Source organism: Aspergillus tubingensis (genome assembly GCF_013340325.1).
Source record: "Aspergillus tubingensis WU-2223L DNA, scaffold_8, whole genome shotgun sequence".
Taxonomy (NCBI): domain Eukaryota; kingdom Fungi; phylum Ascomycota; class Eurotiomycetes; order Eurotiales; family Aspergillaceae; genus Aspergillus; species Aspergillus tubingensis.
Window position 1 is genome coordinate 2,192,886 of NW_023336282.1, and position 20,250 is coordinate 2,213,135.

Below are 20,250 nucleotides of genomic sequence, written 5' to 3' on the forward strand. Positions count from 1 at the left end.
GGTCAGTACTTCACCAATCTTTCATCTGCAACGGTCATATAAAGGTCATGAACCTTGTTTGGCAGCATTACAAGTGTCAGCTTAGTTGGCAAAGATGGATCGTCAATTTCCCTGTCGGAATAAAGTGCCTCCAGAAATGACAGCCAACGAGATCGCATGTAGGGCACCCTTTAAGCATAGAAACCGGGCACAGAGTCTGGATAGAAGAGAACTATGCTTCTTTCGTGTTCCAATTGGCTTCCAAGTGAAAAGTTTCAGCTTCCGGTGCCATGAATGGCAAGGCTATGTCCCATTTGAGCGCGGTGACACAGACTGCAGGTCCTGCAAGGGCCCAATTAGAGTTTGTCTCGAAAGGACATAACCAGCTGGCACTGCGTATTAGGCGTAGGCGGCAGCTGAACAGTTTCTGCAATCTGCAAAGTTGCCCCTTCACCGCATAGATATTGTTCGATGTATCCTGCCGCCAAGCTAGCACGGCCCCACTGCCTTGGAAAGGGCAAAATAGGGTGCAGAGAGCTGAAGAATGCATGTTCATCACACGGAACCACTCCACTGTTCAGCTGGACATTTACTCGGTAGAAACGGTCTGGTGTGTTGCATGTCAGTGGATATAAACCCACTTCAATTGCCAGTCATTTCTGGATCTATCATGCCCTCGGACAACAACCACAACATAAGCAATATGAACAAGGCGGAAACTCCATCGGATTACTTCTCCGATCTCCACTCAATAGCCGCGATTGGTTTGTCGCCAGCATTAGTGGGGATCATTCTGGGCGTTTATACGCTCTGGTATTTGGCAGTTCCTGCATTGAAAAAGCAGAATACCACCGGCCAGCCACCTATTGTCGGATACCGAAGCCTTTGGGAACCTACCTGGTTAGTGCGACTTCGATTTATCCGGGGCAGCAGAAGGATCATTGGAGAAGGATATGAGCAAGTTAGCAATCACAATTCAAAATTTCGTTCGGACATTGCCAATTGACCTCCCTTTCAGTTCAAAGATACCATGTTCAAAGTGCGGCGAGTCGGAACCGATGTTCTGCTCGTCTCCAGCAAATACATGGATGAGATTCGTACCTTGACCCGCGATGCTACGGGGTCTGTGCCCCCTCTCGTCCAAGACTACCCTGGTGAATATACGCATGGCATGCCCTTCTTGCGTAGTGATCTGCAAAACCGAGTCCTTCAACAGAAACTTACTCCAAATCTGCCCTCTTTGGTCCCTGTTATGATTGAGGAGCTGAAATTTGCCATGCAAATGGAGATGCCCAAGTGTGCTGGTTTGTGATCCTGTCGTTTCACACCACAAACAGTTTGCTAACTGATACCAAAAGACGAATGGACTACGATCGACATCATGCCAATCCTCTCGCGAATCATCACCCGCATTACCTCCCGCATATTCCTTGGACCTAAGGAGGGCCGTAATGAAGAGTGGCTTAGAGCCACCGTGGAATACACCAAGAACCTCTTCCTCACGGGCATGGCATTGCGCTTCTTCCCCCGCTTTCTCAGGCCCCTTGTCGCTCCACTGCTACCGTCCTACCACCATCTATGGCAGAATGTGGCAACATCTCGTCGCATAGTCGGCGAGATAGTACGTGAACGTAGAGAAATCGAGGCTGCAAAGCCGGCAGGCTACGCAAAACCTGCAGACATCTTGCAATGGATGATGGATGCAGCCACCGGCCAGGAAGCAGAGCCCGAGGATTTAGCCCAACGGATGTTGATTCTAAGCGTGACATCCATTCACACCACAACATTAACCATGACTCAAGCTATCTATGATCTCTGTGCGCACCCAGAATATTTGGCCCCCCTTCGAGCCGAAGTGGTAGATGTGCTACATGCCGAAGGCGGCTGGGGCAAGTTGACGGTCAACCACTTGCGCAAAATGGACAGTCTACTGAAAGAGTCGCAGCGTTTTAATCCCGTTTTCCTGCGTACGTCACAACTGCCCACTCTATCACATGCCCATGACTAACAACATCAGTAACCTTCAACCGAATCCTCCCAAAATCAATCACCCTCTCCAACGGAGTCTCCATCCCAGTCGGCTCCCGCATTGCTGTCCCCTCTAATGCCATGTTGAACGATCCCTCTAGAGTGCCAGGCGATGGGTCAACTTCCTTCGACGCCTTTCGCTACTCGCGACTGCGCGAGGAACCAGAGAATGCTCAACGACACCTCTTCGTCATGACCGATCATAATAACCTCGCTTTTGGCTACGGGAAGTTCGCATGTCCTGGCCGGTTCTATGCCGCTAATGAAATGAAAATGATGCTGGCGCATATGCTCATCTGCTACGATATGAGGTTTCCGGATGGGTGTGGCAGGCCTAGGAACTTTACTATTGACTCGGATATGTATCCCGATCCTGCTACGCGGTTGCTTATTAGGAAACGGTCTGGAGTTGAGGAGGGTATGGAGGAGCTTCTAACGTCAGTTGCTTGTATGGCTGTTTGATTCTGTTTGTACTTGTGAGACTGGAGAAAATGAAGGGCAGATTGACTGAATCGACTGAGTTTAACGTCTTACGACCAGGGAATTGGGAGACTGAATCGTTGCTTCACATGTGAATGTATCTCTTTGTTCGGTGGCGTACAATATACATAGCTACCTGAGTCGAAGTTTGTCGGTCGTATTCCATCTATACACTGGCTGGCCCATTTGCAGTCAGGAACCCAAAATCAGCTCCCAGATGCGCCTGGTTGACCTCCCGCTCATAAAGCCCCCTATATCCCCTTGTATGCTGTCTCTTCCTCCACGTCGACTCCTCCGACCCCGTGAGTGCTTGCTTTCGCTGTTTGATCCTTTCCTGAAGTTCCTCCTCACTAATATCCAGTTGCAGCAACCTAGCCTCCACATCACAGACAATCACGTCGCCCGTTTTAATAACACCGAACGGCGACTCCGGTACTGCAGACTCAGGAGAGATGTGCAGAATAATGGTCCCCCCAGCCGTGCCAGACATTCTCCCGTCTGATATTCTCAACATATCCGACACTCCCTGAGCTGCCAGTTTGCGCGGAATCGGAATCATACCCGCTTCAGGCATCCCGGGGTTCCCAATCGGTCCGATGCCTCGCAGAACGAGTACAGAATCAGCAGTCACCTCAAGCTCAGGATCATCCAGTCTCTTAGCAAGATCCTGGGGGTTCTCAAACACCACTGCAGGACCTCTATGCCGTAGGAGGCGTTTATCTTTGGAAGCGGATGCCTTGATAACGGCCCCATTGGGGGCTACATTGCCCGCCACAACGACCAATGAAGAAGACGGGCAGAGCGGGTCGGAGAGTGTTCGGATAATTTTGCGCGAATACTCGAAGTCCCGGAACGGCGTTCGGTTTAGTATGTCTCCTATCGTCTCGCCCGTAATAGTCATCGCGGCTTCACGAAGTAAAGGTCGCAAGCGATGCAGAAGACATAGCATTCCTCCGGCGTTATGGAAGTCGGTCATATAATTGTCTCCGCTGGGCTTCAAGTCCACTAGGAGGGGGGTGGTTCGGCCGATTTCATCAAGTGTCTTGAGGTTGATTGTGCCGATGAGATCAGGGTGTCGGTTAATAATGGCCATCAGGTGAACCATGGCATTTGTCGAGCCACCAATGGCCTGGAGAACAACAGCGGCATTGTAGAATGAGTCGGTTGACAGGATCTGTCGTGGTGTTCTCTTCTCTTTCGCAGCGGCTACTGCGTTAGCACCTGTCTGTTCCGCTATACGCAGTCTTGCAGCTGAAACAGCTGGTGCTGAAGCGCCCTGCAAAGGAGTAAGTCCTAAGGCGGCGGTGATACACGCCATTGTGCTTGCTGTGCCCATGACACCACACGTTCCGATCTATGAACAATTAGCTGTGATCTATGTGAAGAAGGCAGGTTGAAGCGAACCGTTGGCGCGAGCTCCTCATTAATGGAGGTAATCTCTTCGACGTCTATAGCTCCAGCTCGAAAAGAAGCCCAATTGTTTCTACAATCGGTACAGGCTCCAATTCGCTTCCCTCTGTGACTTCCAGGCATCATTGGCCCAGTCAACAATGGCAAAACGGGCTTGTTTGCCGATATTCCTCCCATAATCTGGGCTGGGACCGTCTTGTCACAACCTGCAGGTTTTAGCATCATTCGACTCATGGGGAATAGATGAAATACCTCCAATCATAATACAAGCATCGACCGGCTGAGCACGGATCATTTCCTCCGTATCCATACTCATCAGATTTCGAAGGAACATACTCGTCGGATGCGAGAATCCCTCGTGTAGACTAATGGTCGGGAAGTCGATGGCAATACCACCGTTAAGATGGATGCCTCGCTTGGCGGCTTCGATCAACTGCGGAGTGTTGCCATGGCAGGGGTTGAATCCAGAGCCGGTGTTAATTATGCCAATTATAGGACGTGATAGCGCATCCTCTGAGTATCCTAGTGCTTTGATGAATACCTTCCTCAGGAACAGAGAGAAATGGGCATCTCCATATGATGTCAGTCCTTGTCGCAAACCTGTGGTAGAGGTGATTGGTTGCTGGAGGTTGTAATCCTGGTTCTCAGGCTCTGTTGCTTCCATATTTCCGGTCATGTTTTCTTACAAGATCCTTTGAAACAAGTTTGGATAAGTGTTTCCTCGCATTGACGCTGTTCTGGTGTGGGATTTATAAGGATGACAATGATGGCATTCGGCAAAGCATCATAGCCGAAGTCTACGGAGTAGCTCCGTCGGATGCGGCAGCGAGCCGATGCCCTGTGCGGACATCACGCCAGACTGTACCATTGCGTGGTGGTGGGGTTGAGGGTGAAGATTGCCCGTAGGAAATGTCGGTTAGGAAGAGGAGATTTAGGGATTGGATGTAGACGGGGCGTTCGAGAAAGGAGTCGAGTGGTTTGCCGCGCTTTTGGTTGATCGATTGGGGGGTGTTTGGCGGAGGGTTTGGGGAGGGTGGTCCAGGTTGGGGGTGTTGTTGTGGTGGTTGTGGTGAGAAGGGGTGTGGATAGAGTCATGATGGAGTTATTGGGGTTAATGTTGTGAAGTGTATTGATTGATTGAGGTAGTGTATATGGGGATGTTGATGTTGATGTTGTAGATATAGTATGACTTGCATGTTCATCGGATAATGTAGTGAGCGGAGCGCATCCGTGTTCGGGGACGGAGTCGATCCGCTGCTGGGAATAGCACTATCTCGCTCTACCTTCTATTCTCCGGAACCTCGGTATTTGTATCCATGAAAGATATCCAGTGTAGCGCTTCTCTTATTTTACCCTCTTTGGTCCATTCTATTCCAGTTTATCTCAAGTTTCCAAGGCTATGCTGCTCCTGTGTGGTAAAAGAAGCATGTTGATGGAGGCTTTTCGAGATCATTCAACCCTATAATTTGGCAATCACAATTCAATAGTGTTTCCGTTGGGAGTAACAAGCAATACTTCAGGAATAACTTCTTTTTAATGTCGATGATGTTGCTTGTATATTACTACAAATTGTATATTACTAGAAAAAGTTTTTCTCCGAAGAATAGATAGTAATAGTAACTGCAGACAAAGGCCAGGTCGAGCTCCCTTTAGTCTCTCCGATCCCGACAGCATAGCCGATTGTTTGGACTCCCATAGATTAGATAGGAGTTTGGGTATAACCTTGTTGTCGGAATTATGACCCGTAATCTTCTTCAAGAGAGATCAAAGATATCGTTGTAAGAAAGTCATAAGGCTATCTGTAGTGCTGATCTAAGAATACTTCAATGCCATGAGCCTTAATCACCTATTTGAATGGGAAACCAATTCCTAATTTGTTAGTAAGAAAACCTTCTCTTTTTAGGTAAGACTTTCAGTTGAAGAGATTCATCCGTGAGTGCATTTGTGAGGGTTTGTTGTGTCACATGCGCTGGTGGTGAAACTTTACTGTGACACATCACGGGGGATATGCCGAGAATAGTTAGAAGCTATATAGTTCCTGAGACAGCAGATGCCCGACGCGGGATGAGCAAGCTTTCCTGGACCAGCTGCATCCTTACTTTCTATGAAATAGTGCGATTACCGCGGTTAGGATATATACACTACACAACATATGGTCTTGATACTAATGCAGAAATCTCATTGCATTCATTGGCTCTATAACTCATCTAACCCGGTTTTTGTCCATACACGACTTGTCTGCGAAGTGTTAGAAGTATGCCAGTAAGTACGGAGGAAGCTCACCGACATTTGCAAATATCCCTCAATCTTACCCTTTAGTGCCCGACGCGCAGAAGCGCACATTAGCACAGTTTCCGTGAAGTTCTTCCCAAGATGCTTCTCCAGTAGTGTGAAGCTGTACCCTTCCAGCCCTGTCGTCCAGTTTTGTATGATTCTTTCTTTCAGTTTATCGCGGCCCTCAGTGCACAAAGGTATGTCGTAATTACGTTCAGTGACGTTGGTAAATCCATGCCGAGTGAGTTCCGCTCCGAAGTGAAGAGGAAGATCCATCTGGCGACCATCTCTGGCCTGGGCTGTCGCCATCTCCCGGATGTAATTGTGGAATGGGCTATCTTCTCCAGGGTTATCCAGCTGCACTCTCATATCACGTATCTCCACCCAACCGCCTGGAGCGCAGCAGCTAATATTATGAGTTAGTCTAGCGGACAAAATCCCTACTGATAGAGCACTTACCTATATGAACCTTCCAGTAGGAGCGACAAAAGCTGGCGATCACCCTGAATCTGATTAATATGAACAAGGTCGATATTTGTGTATTGGGTATGCCAACCTGGTTGGCAGAGGTTGTCGACCCAAAACTCGCAGTTCGGTGGTACCCTGTATCATTAGTGGGATGAAGTTGAAAGCGCCAAGCCTCAAAATGAAGACATACCATTCATCTTGCATATTTACTAAATCAATGCCGCGAACCTAACTGGTCAGTTTCACTTCTTCAACGCGGGCCATAATCAGACTTACAGTCGACGAAGGATATCTTTCTGCTGTACGATATTTTAGTTTTTGATTGGAGAAAACTGGGGGGGGGTACGGCTTGGACGTACCACATTCCATAGCCCAGCAGCCAGTGCCGGTGCGGATATCAAGAACATTTCGCGGACACTCTAGAGGGGCGAGGTATAATCTATCCGCGAAAAGCTCACGCAGCAAAACGTGTTGTTCCTCTACTCAAAAATCAGCTGAGAATATTATGTTTTAAAGGATAACCCATACCGAGTCTGTCTTTCTCTATCTTCGACTTATTAGCTGCCACATTCCCAATGCAGGCAAGGGGCTCACCTCGTCAATCGGCCACGGGTGCTGCTCCAAATGTGTCAAGGAGTAGCGCCGGCCATGTCTGTACAGATTCGGATGAGGTTCAGTGTCAAAACTCTCTGTCTCTCTGTCTTTCGGTCAGTGGTTGTTGCAAATAGTGATCAAGACATCAATACGTACTCCCGCTCTGATTCATGGTCCAGTGTGTCTGAGTCTGACATATTGTCTCCCATAGTTGTAAATACCCACTTTCTAAGTGACTAAACACCAGAGCAAAGAGAATTTCCCTTTTCCAATCCATGGGTCTAACAGTATTTAAACTTCAAGATAGAATCACGACATTTACTCTGCGCCTGTCACTTGGAAGAAAAAGGTTCAGGCACGAACCGCGGAAGCGCATCCACTTCCGATAAGGTTCGGTGTGTCTCGGGATTTGCATCGGTATTCGAACAACCTTACTCCGGATTATTCCAGCACCTGCAGGAAATAACTGCCTTACAGCAGTCATCCATTCACCCATCATACTATATTCCTTGTGGCGCGGCTAGCGGAGCAAGTGACTGAAGTCCCACAACGGAAAGAGCCGGGGCCTGAGCGGTTGCTATTTCAGTTCGACTGCATATTGTCGCTTCCTTTTCATACCTAGGGCATCTACTTGAGTGACACGATGTCAATGGAACTTTTACACTCACCCATCACACCAACCCATCACGAGATGACGGAAACTTACATTCGACTGAGCACTTGAACTCTCTGTAGAGCACAGACTCTATAGTACAGCTTGATTCGAAACCAGACCGAGTCTATTCAGGCACATCAATGCGCCCTGATCACTAAGATGCAGGGCACAATATCAAACAAAATAAGGACAAGGCCCGAGTTATCTCCAGTTCACCCGATGACCCATCGGGGATCACCCGCACAGCACATCGGGAACCATCGATCAAGCTTGTTTTGTGCTTCTATCGTGCAGACGCCACCTATCATTGGCGGAACGCGCAACCGGAAGGGTCGATATGCAAGGTTAGCTCATCAGTGGGCCTTGGGCGCGATTCTATCCTTTAAGAGGAAAAAGGTAGCCGATAGATAAACTGTGGACAATAGGGCGGTCGATCATTACTAGCCGGGGTCTGCAGGATTTGCCACGCAAGTTGAGGCTATATCATGTGCTTTTATAACGGCTATAGCTGCCAAGCATAGGCCTAGAATCAGCCTTCTTTTTCACAGGGGACTTTTGTTCTAGATTTTTCTTCTTTTCGTTGATGAATATTTATGTGTCGGTATTGGGTGAAAATAACCTTATTTTCGTGATTGAAAAAACGAAATGTGAGATCATGCTTTAACGATCGCTGTGACTAGCCAGTAGAGGGTTTTTCCATAAGGGCAAGGATATTGACACTATCTTTAGTCGGAAAAGCTATTGAGACATGTTAGGTCTCTGGATTTGTATAGAACACAACGCCCTTATTTACTTCTCATCCTGCGCCCTGAAGAAAATAGTACTGGGGCTGAAGCTCTACTAGTTCTAGCCCACTCTGAGGCGGGATCTAGGCTTTCCCGGGCCTTAGAGGATAAGCCTCCCTTGATGCTTGATTTGAAGTAATCCACCTGGTATAATCAACGAGTTCAGGCAAGTGGGTGTGTTCTAGTTGGCGTAAAGGTATATTAGGGCTGCGTAAGGACGGCGGGGCTGTGATGCAGGGTTCAGAAGAGCATGATAGCCGAGCCAGGCGACCACCCGCTTAAGCGCTGGGGTTAGTGAGGCTGTGGCTCAACTTACTACACGAAACTGGACGAAGAGTAACTTTAATGAAGCTAATTAGCTTGTTACTTAGTATGGCGTTTTGATGGAATTACGGTTACGGCTCGTTTATGAATTTTGCTCGCACGGGACATCCCATCACAATTATATTTCCAATTATAGCCTCAATTAAATAGTATAGACAAACTATAAATCTATAGTCACCTTCGCTGATGTCTCCACATTCGGGCTGGACAGGATGAAAAGTCAATAATCACCACGATGCTTCGCTGGATCTTTGACTTTTTCATTGCCAAGGAGCCGCAGTCCCGCTTGCTATAGACCAGGATTGCCAGGTTCCCTATGTCGAGGTCAGTATCCTATCCCGATTGTGTTAATCAACGGACATAAATCCTGGACACTGGAGTATTACATCGCAGATGCTCCGATTGCCGTGCTTTTTATGCTTGAAACTGACCTCACAGATCAGGGAAGCACGTCATATCCTGCTTCGCCTGTGAATAAATTCTGACCGAGCAGATGTCAAGATTCCCCCATTGCCAGTCAGGACTTACTTGCAGATTGCCTTAGTGGAACCAGCCTAGTCCTCTCCCTTTGACAGATGCCAGATATCTTTATTATGAAAAATGAACAAACACGTGGGCGTAATCCCCTTATATTTTATGCTGATAATCATTTCCTCGCTGTGGAGATTCCCAAATTCACGCAGACGAAGGGATGGCAATAGCAAGTGCAACACAACAGCAAATTGACCTCAATTCGCAGATCTCTCGTCGATATAGCGACCTGCTTCTTTCTTTTGAGAGTTGGTAGGTTTGTTCTATGTTAAACACAGCCTGACATATCAAGCGAGATTGTCGCTGCCAGTGACTGTGTCAAAGCCACCCGGTTCTCAACATTCTCCGTCGGAGTTTGTCAACGCGGTTTACTTTCCGCTAGACGATTGTAGGTACTGAGTACACCAATATCCGCTCTGCGTAGTTTCCAATACCAGGCCACAAGGACGAGTCCGACGAACGTTTACAGCCCTCACGACGACAGTCGCAAGGGATAGGGTTTCCACTATAATATAAATGCGCGCATTCGTGCAAGTAGTCGGCTTACCCTTCGCAGAGGTGGCGCTGCTTCGAATACCAGAAAAGTTTTTCCACATAGCATTGGTATTGCATATTAGAGTCTCACAACCCCACAATATGCGACATAAGCCTGACAAGAGCAATCTGGCGATGGTGGTGGGTAGCGCCGCTGACGCGAGAAAGGCGAGCCACCGATTCTGACAATGTTGGTAATTCCTTGTCGCCTCGTTAGCTCAAATAGATGGTTTCAAATTCGCGATCTCTGCAGATATCTCATCCTGTGGTGGACTGGCGGCATGTTCATCGCGGTAAAGGGGCGCCACCCGTCTTATGCAGAGGTGAAGTGGAACTTCGCTGATCCTTAAGTTCGTCAATGCGCAGCCAACAATGGGCAAAAGAACGGACGCTATCTCAAACTCTTTGTCTGTAAGTGAAAGCCTGAGGGCTCTTCGAACCCTATCTTAGCTATCATAGTTGTAAAAGAGTGTTTTGGCTTCGGTCACTAGTCTTTGAATGTTCCCATTGGGACGCAACAATGCCTTTCGCAAAGAACAATCCCTCCAGGACCAATTACATTCGATAGCCACTGTCAACCAAGAGGGTGTATCGATGGATGGCATGGTAGTCGTCATCCGCCTCGCCCAAAATCTGTCGAAATAGCTTGGAAATACTCGCCCTTTCTTCCTCATCTGCCTCGATGCCTTGTAGCACATATCCATGCACATTTCTGGCCGTGGCGGTGATGTCGGCTAAATGCCTGGTCCTCGTCTGTACTTATGGCTTGCACCTCCATGATAATCGGGTGCGCGACTCGGTGCAGTGTCATACCTTGGTCGCAGGTATTGATTGTCGATGAATACTCGCGGAGCACGCATACCGACGTCCAGTTTCCATGATCTCGGTAATTCTATGACGCCCATATTATTTTTGAGCGTTCTGGTTAATGCATATTAGGTCCAACCAGTTAGCCATTATCGATGCTTGCGGCGGCGATAGTAGACTGTATGTTTGCTGTGAATATCGGATGACTTTGAATATCTATGCTTTCTGTGTATCATGCTCTTCAGTCGATGCGATCATTTTGTTTCGCTGATGAATCTCATAAGAGTCGCAGTTGTAAGTGACCGACTAAATCGTCCACTGCTCGGAGTATCAAGATATCCTAGACCAGTTCCTATTCAGGTCAGGCTCGCTGTCCGTTGCCGTAGTTCCTCCACAACTAGGTAGCATGTTTCTGTCATTGGGCTATAGATTGCGCTCTCTTTTGTTTCAAGGAAATGTCTCGGCTATATCAATCGATAATCGAGGCGATTTCGGTGGCTACTCCCTGAATACCTGTGGATGTCTAGTCGGTTAGCGCTTTTTCCATCATGGTGTCAGTAGGTCCATTCCGTTTCATAGGTGTCTTTGCGTGCGGAAAACCGAGAACACAAGATATTCTGGACTATGCGCAGGAGATAGTTCAGTCTGGTCTTTCATTTGTTTGCTCCCTTCGCAACCTTACCCTTATCATAGCAAAAGACGCGCTTCCATAAGACAGAGACTGTGTGTCTAGATACAGTCAGTTCACAAACCTGCTGCATTAGACAACAGCACGAAAGACGAAGTTCCCTTGGACTCTGCGGTATGTTCCTTCCTTCCATAACAATAATTCGACCATGTGAACAAAGACCATATTCAACGCAGCGGTTGATATATGGTTTGTGGATTCAATGCATGCTAGGCCTTGTATGCACGAATCATCCTCATAAGGGGGGTTAAAGAGGCTATCAAGTCGAGATTTTCTCACAGCCGACAATGGACTAACCACTGCTTTCCATATCAAAGCACCAGCAGAGTCTCACAGCAACCGTAGTCCATGAATATAACATGGTTTCATTGTAAGTCCGTCGAGACTATGTGCAACTCATATTCATGAGACGTAGACCATCGCAGGAGCCTTAAGAGGTTGGTTGTCCCACTTGGGTTTCTCACCCATTCTGCGCATCGAATGACGAAACTAGGTCTTGTAAAAGCTCGTCTAAGTCAACAGCTCAGTCCAGGTCCAGGTCCATTCATATGAGAGACTAGAAGACAGTCCAACTTTTCAAGGAGCTCGCCATCATGTTTGTGCAGGATTTGGCTTCTCGCGCACTTGGCATAACACGGATCCACAAGTTCTTATGGCATAAGCTCCAAAATTATAACGCAGTTTAAACACGAGGATTGATTTAAGAGATATGCTGTCGATCCCGCAGTGATGCGATTTCTTCATCGAGTGTAGCGAAAAAGATGGCGGCTGTGAAAATATGTCCATATTTGTATTTCCTGCAGTAACTGTATACCACGTCAATGTCAGTATTGTTCTCTGAAGCTGTAAGCTATACCAATACATACATAGGATCTGGCGTTTGAACATACCATTCACGATACTTCCAAAAGCACACATGCGCGCCCAACCACCCACCCAACCACGAGCCATGCCTTGAATGGAAAGCCAAGGACAGCCACACCCCATTCAGTGTAGCTAATTAACCCATTTACTAGTCAATCCTGTTCAGATCACTAATTTCGTCGGCAATTTCCTGCATTGCTGTCGCTACCGACATACATCTCCAGGGAATGGAGGTTCTTAGGAGAGGCCATGGTGGCCGCACTAACAGAAGCAGTAGCAAGCCGAGTGGACTTGTTTGAATTTTATTAGGGCAACCATTTGGCGTTACATATTGAAATGATTGCTAACCACATAGCATACTTCCGCCGTGTAAGAGCAACCAGAGTGCACATTTGGCCAGTGCCGGCAGGTGAAAAGTAGAGAAAATCATCTTTTCAAGGTTCAACGGTGATTGGTACTCTGATCTTGCTGGCTAGGAGGTGTCTGAAGGGGTCTATTCGGTTGCTTCAGAGGAGCGCGGGGAGTAGGATGGTTTTCTGGCGTATCTTCCGTCGGTTATAAGTTTGCATGGAATATGGTCAACCTTTGTATGTCGGTTGTGCTCTCTGTGTACTATTCGAGGCTGTAATTCAAAGAAAGTTTAGAATAATGTATTTAGGATCAGGTTCCAGATAGATGTGGACCACTCACTAGAGAAAGATGTTGCAAGTGACAGTGGATCTATTTAATTGGAAAAAAAAATGCTCGAGTATATAAGGTCCAATATATGTGAACGATTAGATAGTAAATACTCTATGGAATGGAATGTCTAAGACGGTCGAGATTCTGCTCTGGTTGAGTAGTGGATTATGGCGTAGATCATGCTTAGTATCAATAATGTTATATGCTGTGTTCGAGGGTATAGGATTTTTCGCTAGAGATAGATAGGTATATGTGGACTGGAGGTAGGAAGGGGAGGAAGTGTAGGCCTTTTTATATATGAGTGAGAACGACAGTTATTCAATTGGTGATCTATTCAATCGGGGACTAATTCATCGATGCGTTGTCTGGCTGATCACTAATGTTATTCAATATGTAGCAAAATGAAGGGATACACTTCACTATTTCCGAACCGGCTGTCCTTAGGGTTAGACCCGGCGTGCACTCTAATAAAAAAGGCTATGGGCATCCCAACTAATGAATTATCGATTATAGAATCAGCTAGACATTAGTAAAATGTAATGTATCTTCCATCAGCAGTACTTTTATCGACAAACTAAATAAGACTAGTCATGCAGTAGGTATCCGGCATCACATAAAAGATTAATCAAGAAATGAAGGCATCATGACAATATTATACACGTCGAAGAAGAAAATATTCATCCTGCTCCCACTAGTATGATCATGGCAGGCTGCCCTATGCGCTGGGCTCAGTCTTGGAGGGGTAGAACCAGGCGGCCACGGCTATGATGAGGTACATCATCATTAACAATACTCCCTCTAGCCAGTGCGACTTTCCGTCGGCAATGAGGTAGTTGACCTGCGAGGGTTAGTTGATGCCGACATGTAGCGTAGGGTGAGAGACATACCAAAAGAACGGCCACGAATAGAAGGATCACCTGGAAAGCATCGAAATATAGAGTCATGTCGTCGTTACCTGTGTCGGTCAGTATCACATCATATCCGTCTAGTCAGTCAAACTTACCCATGCCCCATCCAATCACGATGATCAACGGAAGCACCAATAGCGCAATCTGCATGCTGGATCCGACCGCCACACCAATGGCCAGATCCATCTTGTCCTTGCATGCCACAGTCACGGCGGTGGCGTGCTCAGCCGCATTACCCACAATAGGCAGAAGGATCAATCCGACAAAGGTCTCAGAGATGTGGCCTTGCGTTGTGAGGGCGTCGATAGAGTCAACCTAAACAATTAGCTATGCACATGACGAGAGAAAGAGTAGCGTACCATAAACTCAGCGCACAGAGCAACAAAAACAGTGGAGATAACGAGGGTCAGGACAGCCACGAGGACGCTCAGCTGAGGCTCTTCCTCTTCATCGTCCGGTTCCTGCAATTTCACGTTCTGCGCATGCTCACCCGCCATGGAGGCGGACATCTTGCCGATCTGCGCGATACCACGGCTGGCATCACCTTCGTTCACCTTTTGCCGTCTCTTCTCCACCTTGGGACTGGGGGCGTTGTAGATTTCCGTGTGCGATTTGAGTTGGAAAAATAGGTAACATCCGTAAACGACTAGCAGAATGACACTGGTGCCTGCAAAATGTAAGCTTACATACGACCACTTTTGGTAAGGTACATACCTCGTGACAGGGGTGCGACTCCCGTATCGCCAGCTGGAATTTGTTAGCTGCATCAGACGAACGATCCTTCGAAACTCACCATCGGACCAAGCGTGGAACGCTGTGGGAATAATCAAACTTCCCACGGCCAACGCTAGCAAACTAGCGGCAGTCTGAGCAACCACGGGATTGAAGTGTTGCTCGAGACGGTCGATACCACCAAAGAAGAAGCACATGCCCATGACCAGAAGCAGGTTAGAGAGCATACTTCCAATCAGAGATGTTTGGACGATGGTGACTTCATTGTCGACCAGAGCGATGATGGCAACAATAAGTTCGACCGCGTTACTGTATCAGGTTAGATCAGGAAAAGAAGTAGATGGAGAATAAAACTTACCCGAATGACGCATTGAGCAGACCTCCAATTGTCTCACCCGTGCTGTGTCTTCATTAGAATAATCCAGTCAGAACTTTGGATCAACATACCGCATGGCAATCTCTTCTGTCGCGTAACTCAACATGGCTGCAAGGGGACTGTTCATGTTAGCTGAGTAGTCGCACAGGGGAGCGAAGACCTACATGATCGCAATAAAATTAACCACAAAGACAGCCACTGGGCTGACACCATTGACATAATTCAACGCAACTATCAAAGTCAGTACTGCAGATTAAACATCTGGTGAACTACTTACTTCCAACAGGCGCGGCGAGAAGCAAAACATTAATCCAAGAATTGAAGATCGTAGCCTTCAGCTGTCCCATGACGGTGAATTTCTGCTTCCTTTTCATCGGCTTTCCCGAATCAGTGGTCAACTGATCATCGTCGGGCTTGAAGGTGTTGCTCAAGAAGGTCCTTCTCTTTCGCGGGCCCTGCAGGTCTTCGGGCTCATCCTGACGCGGAACATTGATTGGAACTTGACTATGCATGGAAGGGTCGGTGCCGACTTTGTCATTGCTGTCGCGTCCAACCAAATCAGTGCCAGCAGACTGAGGAGGGAAACTGTCTGCATGCTCAGGGCCGACCAGGCCATCAGTCATGTCTCTCCGTCGCCGACGCTCCTCGGATAAGCGTACTCCGCCTTCAGACAAGACGGGGGTGAGTCGGTTTTCCAGCTGGATAGAATTGGTGCGTCGGGGCTGTCTGCGAAACTTCTTGAAAGGGTTGACCGAGGATGGTTCGCCCTCCTGGTCATACCAGGCCAGTTTCCTGGCATGTCGTTTGTAGATATCTAATGCCAAGATACTTGTTAGCGACGGTCGCGGGCGGACAAGGGGAAGAGGGAATACATACGCATGTTAATAGGCGTGAACTAATTATCGATGTTTATGGAACAAGAACAATGCAGGGGTCTGAGGATCTATGTACTAGAAAAATAATTAGGCACCATGTCAGCGATGATATATAAGAGACAAAATTAGAAGGGTGATCGACGGAGCCGCGTTGTTGAGAGGCGATGAATGCACATGGCGTCCCAACAGCGCGGTACCAGCAGTCATCCATGCTTTGGTCCAATAGGCAAGACAAAGAAAAGCAATAGACTCACTGACGTGGAGTAGCCAAGTGATAGACTAGACAGCAAAAAGAGCCCTTGTTGGAGGCTCAAGTGTGGCTGAAGTGGATTCGTGAAGACTCCGCCTCGAGTGGCTGTCAAAACTACAGTCGAGCTGGAGGGGATTCAGTTTGGTTTGCGACAAACTAACTGCGCCGTCGGAGATATTCTAAACTGGGTCCGATGCTGATGCGATAATAATAGGAAGAAAAATCAAAAAGCGAAAAGGAGGGACGTCGCGCGCAGCAGCAGCTAGCGATGTAATATATAGAAAAAGCCTAATATTGCGGGAATGCAGCAACACGGGGACTGTGCAATGACAACGGTAAAGAGCGACAACAGAGTCCAAAGCAGGACTGGATGAAAAGAATGACACCTCACAAACTGCAAGGGCAAGTGCCGACAGACACACAGAAATCTCACACAACGATTGAAAGGAGAGAACTGCACAGGAGAGTTCCAAGTTAATTGTCGTCACAATCTCTCATTATTTGGTTAGAGTTGCTGCAGTGTTGAGCACAGCCACAAACTACCGCTAGTCTACGCACACGCAGGCCTCTCATTTGCTGGATCCTCCCGATTGATATTTGATAACCCCCAATTGTCCCCATCGGCAAAGAGGCATCCCGCAAGCTCAGTGGCTACCCAGTTGGCGAGTGGATGGAGCTTTGATGATTCCAGCCCCTGGCGCTTCTAGAGAAGGCAATTGACAATCGGAGAACCCCCAACAAGCAACCCGCCAAGCCCAAGATTGCCTCCGAACTAACGAAATTTGGCTTCGCATTTGCGAGCGGAGTGCAAAATTCATCATGATGATGTCCTAGGTTCTTGGCTGATCCAGGGGCACAAAGAGCACAAAGGGCCCGACAGGAGAAATTTCACCCTCATCGGGCCTCTATTGAGAGCATGCTGCCTGCCTGTCAGGTAGGACAGGAAGGAGATCTATATATATTGGGCAGCAGTATGGCCATCACTAAACGCTGTTGCAAAGTCTCTTTGAAGGTGAAGCGCGACAGTATGGCCCCATTTGCCAGAGGATCTGGTGGTCGTCGTAATCAAAGTTAAAACTTTGGCGAAGCAATTGCGGCCCCCTGGCTTGTTTCGCGCCGCCCCATGTGGTAGCCCCTGATTGGTGAGACGTCTTACTCAGATATTAGATAAGCGGTAAAGTGCCTGACCGCCACATCTGTGGCTGTTGGTGACTGAGCCACATTTATCAGCCACATTATATCCAGCACACTGCCACAGGCACCGCCACAAGTAGTCGGCCCCAGGCTGCTCCCACATGGCTCATAGTCACTGTGAGGTCAGGCAGACCCATTAAACATGGCTATCTCCGTCAGTGTGATCCATCTGCCGCCGTTCAGAGAAGGAACCTCCGTTACCCTGGGGATATAGAAATGCACATGTTGTGCTACCCAGCTGACATTCTGACCAGGCGTCAACCGGTTAACATCTTGTCGATCGGGAAATGCAACTCCGACCACAATAGACAGACAACAAACCGAAGCGCCGGAAAAGTGCACACCAGGTCCTACAAAGACATGTCATGCAGAGTGGTGACCCTCGCCGGTGCAAGGTGAGGACTGCGACAGATGAATCGGCCGCAGTTGGTAGTCATCTCCCAGTGTGTGGAGTCACACAACACAGCGATCGTGGCGCCTACAAGCTCCAGCAGAGCAAGCCGATGACGTCCAACGGTGAACGGCAGGCTGGATCGGTGAGGCCGCCCTCCAGCCTCATACCAGATGTGGGGTGATCCCCCTTGCTTTAAAGGAGGGGGTTGGAGGGGAGAATGAGGTCATGGCTAGATGACGGATAAATGATGAGGGATGGCAACACCGACAAAGTGGACGAACACAGACACCATCGAAGTAATAAGGAGAAGGCAGCAACAGAGAGGCGAAAGCAACAGGCAGTGGACGGGCTGTTATTGGGTTGGCTAGGAAGCCGCTCGATGATCTTTCAAAGCTTGGTATCCCGTGTCTTTGTTTCGGCGGCCGATCACAGCTGGTGCTTCCGGATAGGGGACGGGCTGGCTTCGTTTCTTCGTAGTAAGTACGAAGTAGTCAGTACGAATTTCTTTGCCTCCTGAATGCTGCGGCATTTCCAGTCCAACAGACCCCACGAGATGCTGCCTCAAAGAGAGGCAGACCATACTGTGTAAGCGAGTCAGACTCCTGCTCCACCAGAAGCAGAGCTATTGAAGACTGTCTGAGAATGACGGAGGTTTATTTAAGCCGGACAGCGACTATTCTCCTAATTTACGTCAAACACTATAGATAGACACGGCTAATCCGGAAGAATGATTAGAAGCCGTGGGAAGCAAACGTGGATACAAGTGTACACCAATGCAGATGAAGCGATGCGAGACAAGCAATGATGAAGCTCCATCGGAGTGGGTTAGAAGGAAGAAGAAAACCACTGCAATCAAAACAAAATAGTAATAATAATAAATAAATAAAAAAACATTTGATGAGACGATCAGTTGCCATCCATGTTTCATTCTCCTGGACATTAATTGTGGATCCCAGAGTTGGGATTTGTTACCTTAAAACTTACCTAGCCTTACATTAGTTTACGGCCCCTCGGGGGTGGTCAGGGCCGCCAGACCCTTAGACCCTGCCAGGGTCCGAGGGTCTTTTCCCTTCCCCATTACCGTCTGATACACGGTATGGTCAGATTACCACCGCAAAACCAACCATTTCGATGCGCTCTTGGCATTCTTGGCAGAGGCCCGCTCGGTCCGGCAGACTCCTCTTTTTGGCAGTGCCAGCGCTGCTTATAGGAGAGGTTTCAGTGGAAGGTGTCAGAAGTCATGGAAATAGTACTAGAGTGTCTGACTTGGTCCATTGGATGTGTCTCAATGTTAGAAGTGTGTATTTAAAACCAACCAACAACTAGATTTCGAGTCTCGAGCAGATTTCCATCTTCCCGTTTCCCATCTTTGGCCCTGGTGATGTGCAGTGAGTGAGCCGTCCAGGAGAGAATCCCAATAAGCAGACGCCCCACCGTACGGAGAGGGAGGAAGGGCCTGAGAGGTCAATTCCCCAGCGACAGGGACGGAAATGGCGAGAGGATGAGCCCGGGAGTTGCCCAGTTGGATCAGGTCAGGAACAAGGAACCAGGCTCGGCATGAGTCTGGACCCGTCAGAACACTGTATTACCGCCCGTATCAAAACCCCCGCCAGGGTCCTGAGCCAATCATCCCACAGGGTCCTGGGGCTAGTTTCACCCTTTCAGCCCACTCGCTTTCTTTCTCTCCTCTGTTTCGTTCGTTTACCCATGGTCCTTTCCAGCCAGTTCTGGTTTTTTTCAAAGTGGAATTGAATTGGCTCCAACGCCCACTCGAATGCTTGACGGGAAGAAGAGATTCACAAGAAAAAGGCTTGTCTATGGAAATTAGAGACGATCCATGACACTGCCACATGGAAGAGTCAGATGGTAGCATTGGAACTAGTAACTATGGAAGTGAGAAGGATAGTAGGATAGCCCCATGGGCCGGACAATGGATTGTCCACCCTGGAGATCAACATCGACCGGAACTCCAATCACAGTGAAATTTACTATTTTTACAGCGGAGGGCGTCGTAAGCCAGAACATCCGACAGGCACACAGCCAGCAACGATGGATACTGACAGTAAGTACTGATTGTTTGTTAGTGAGTGAGTGAGGCAGGGGCCGGGGCCACTCGCTTCCCCCCGTCATTCGCCTCCTCCTCCCCCCTTCTGGTACTGGTTATTTCCAAATACCCCCTCCCTCCTCTTCTCTTCTCTTCTTCTTCTTTTTCCTTCTTCTCTCCATCTTCTTTCTTTCTTTCTCTCCTTCCCAGCCACTTCATCATCCATCCAGCCATCGCTATATCCACGGCGCCTTGTTTCAGCCGTCAGTCACTCGTTGTATACTTCTAGACTTTCTTCCTCTTCCTCCCTTGTATTTCAACTCTCCTGTGGAAAGTTGATAACTCGGGAACTGCAGTACTTTCATCTGCAGATTT

General features: G+C 48.2%; 4 protein-coding genes across 4 annotated transcripts; 1 reads left to right on the forward strand and 3 right to left on the reverse strand.

The window, feature by feature from the left end:
* Positions 1–682: 682 nt before the first annotated feature.
* On the forward strand, positions 683–2,469 carry AtWU_07094 (cytochrome P450; the record flags this gene model as incomplete). The annotated part of the gene is made up of 4 exons (XM_035502203.1): positions 683–940; positions 998–1,283; positions 1,338–1,946; positions 1,997–2,469. 4 exons carry the CDS (start codon positions 683–685, stop codon positions 2,467–2,469), a joined length of 1,626 nt encoding a protein of 541 aa, XP_035358096.1.
* A 184-nt stretch (positions 2,470–2,653) lies between these two features.
* On the reverse strand, positions 2,654–4,561 carry AtWU_07095 (dihydroxy-acid dehydratase; the record flags this gene model as incomplete). Its single annotated transcript, XM_035502204.1, has 3 exons — positions 2,654–3,841; positions 3,892–4,103; positions 4,150–4,561. The coding sequence occupies 3 exons, from the start codon at positions 4,559–4,561 to the stop codon at positions 2,654–2,656; spliced, it is 1,812 nt and encodes a 603-aa protein (XP_035358097.1).
* A 1,532-nt stretch (positions 4,562–6,093) lies between these two features.
* On the reverse strand, positions 6,094–7,442 carry AtWU_07096 (S-adenosyl-L-methionine-dependent methyltransferase; the record flags this gene model as incomplete). Its single annotated transcript, XM_035502205.1, has 9 exons — positions 6,094–6,135; positions 6,181–6,577; positions 6,631–6,774; positions 6,830–6,867; positions 6,916–6,935; positions 6,999–7,118; positions 7,168–7,186; positions 7,234–7,336; positions 7,390–7,442. The coding sequence occupies 9 exons, from the start codon at positions 7,440–7,442 to the stop codon at positions 6,094–6,096; spliced, it is 936 nt and encodes a 311-aa protein (XP_035358098.1).
* A 6,375-nt stretch (positions 7,443–13,817) lies between these two features.
* Positions 13,818–15,998, reverse strand: AtWU_07097 (hydrogen/calcium exchanger domain-containing protein; the record flags this gene model as incomplete). The annotated part of the gene is made up of 11 exons (XM_035502206.1): positions 13,818–13,940; positions 13,990–14,057; positions 14,106–14,325; positions 14,370–14,677; positions 14,725–14,757; positions 14,804–15,051; positions 15,101–15,142; positions 15,190–15,237; positions 15,283–15,349; positions 15,396–15,932; positions 15,995–15,998. The coding sequence occupies 11 exons, from the start codon at positions 15,996–15,998 to the stop codon at positions 13,818–13,820; spliced, it is 1,698 nt and encodes a 565-aa protein (XP_035358099.1).
* Between the last annotated feature and the right edge of the window lie 4,252 nt (positions 15,999–20,250).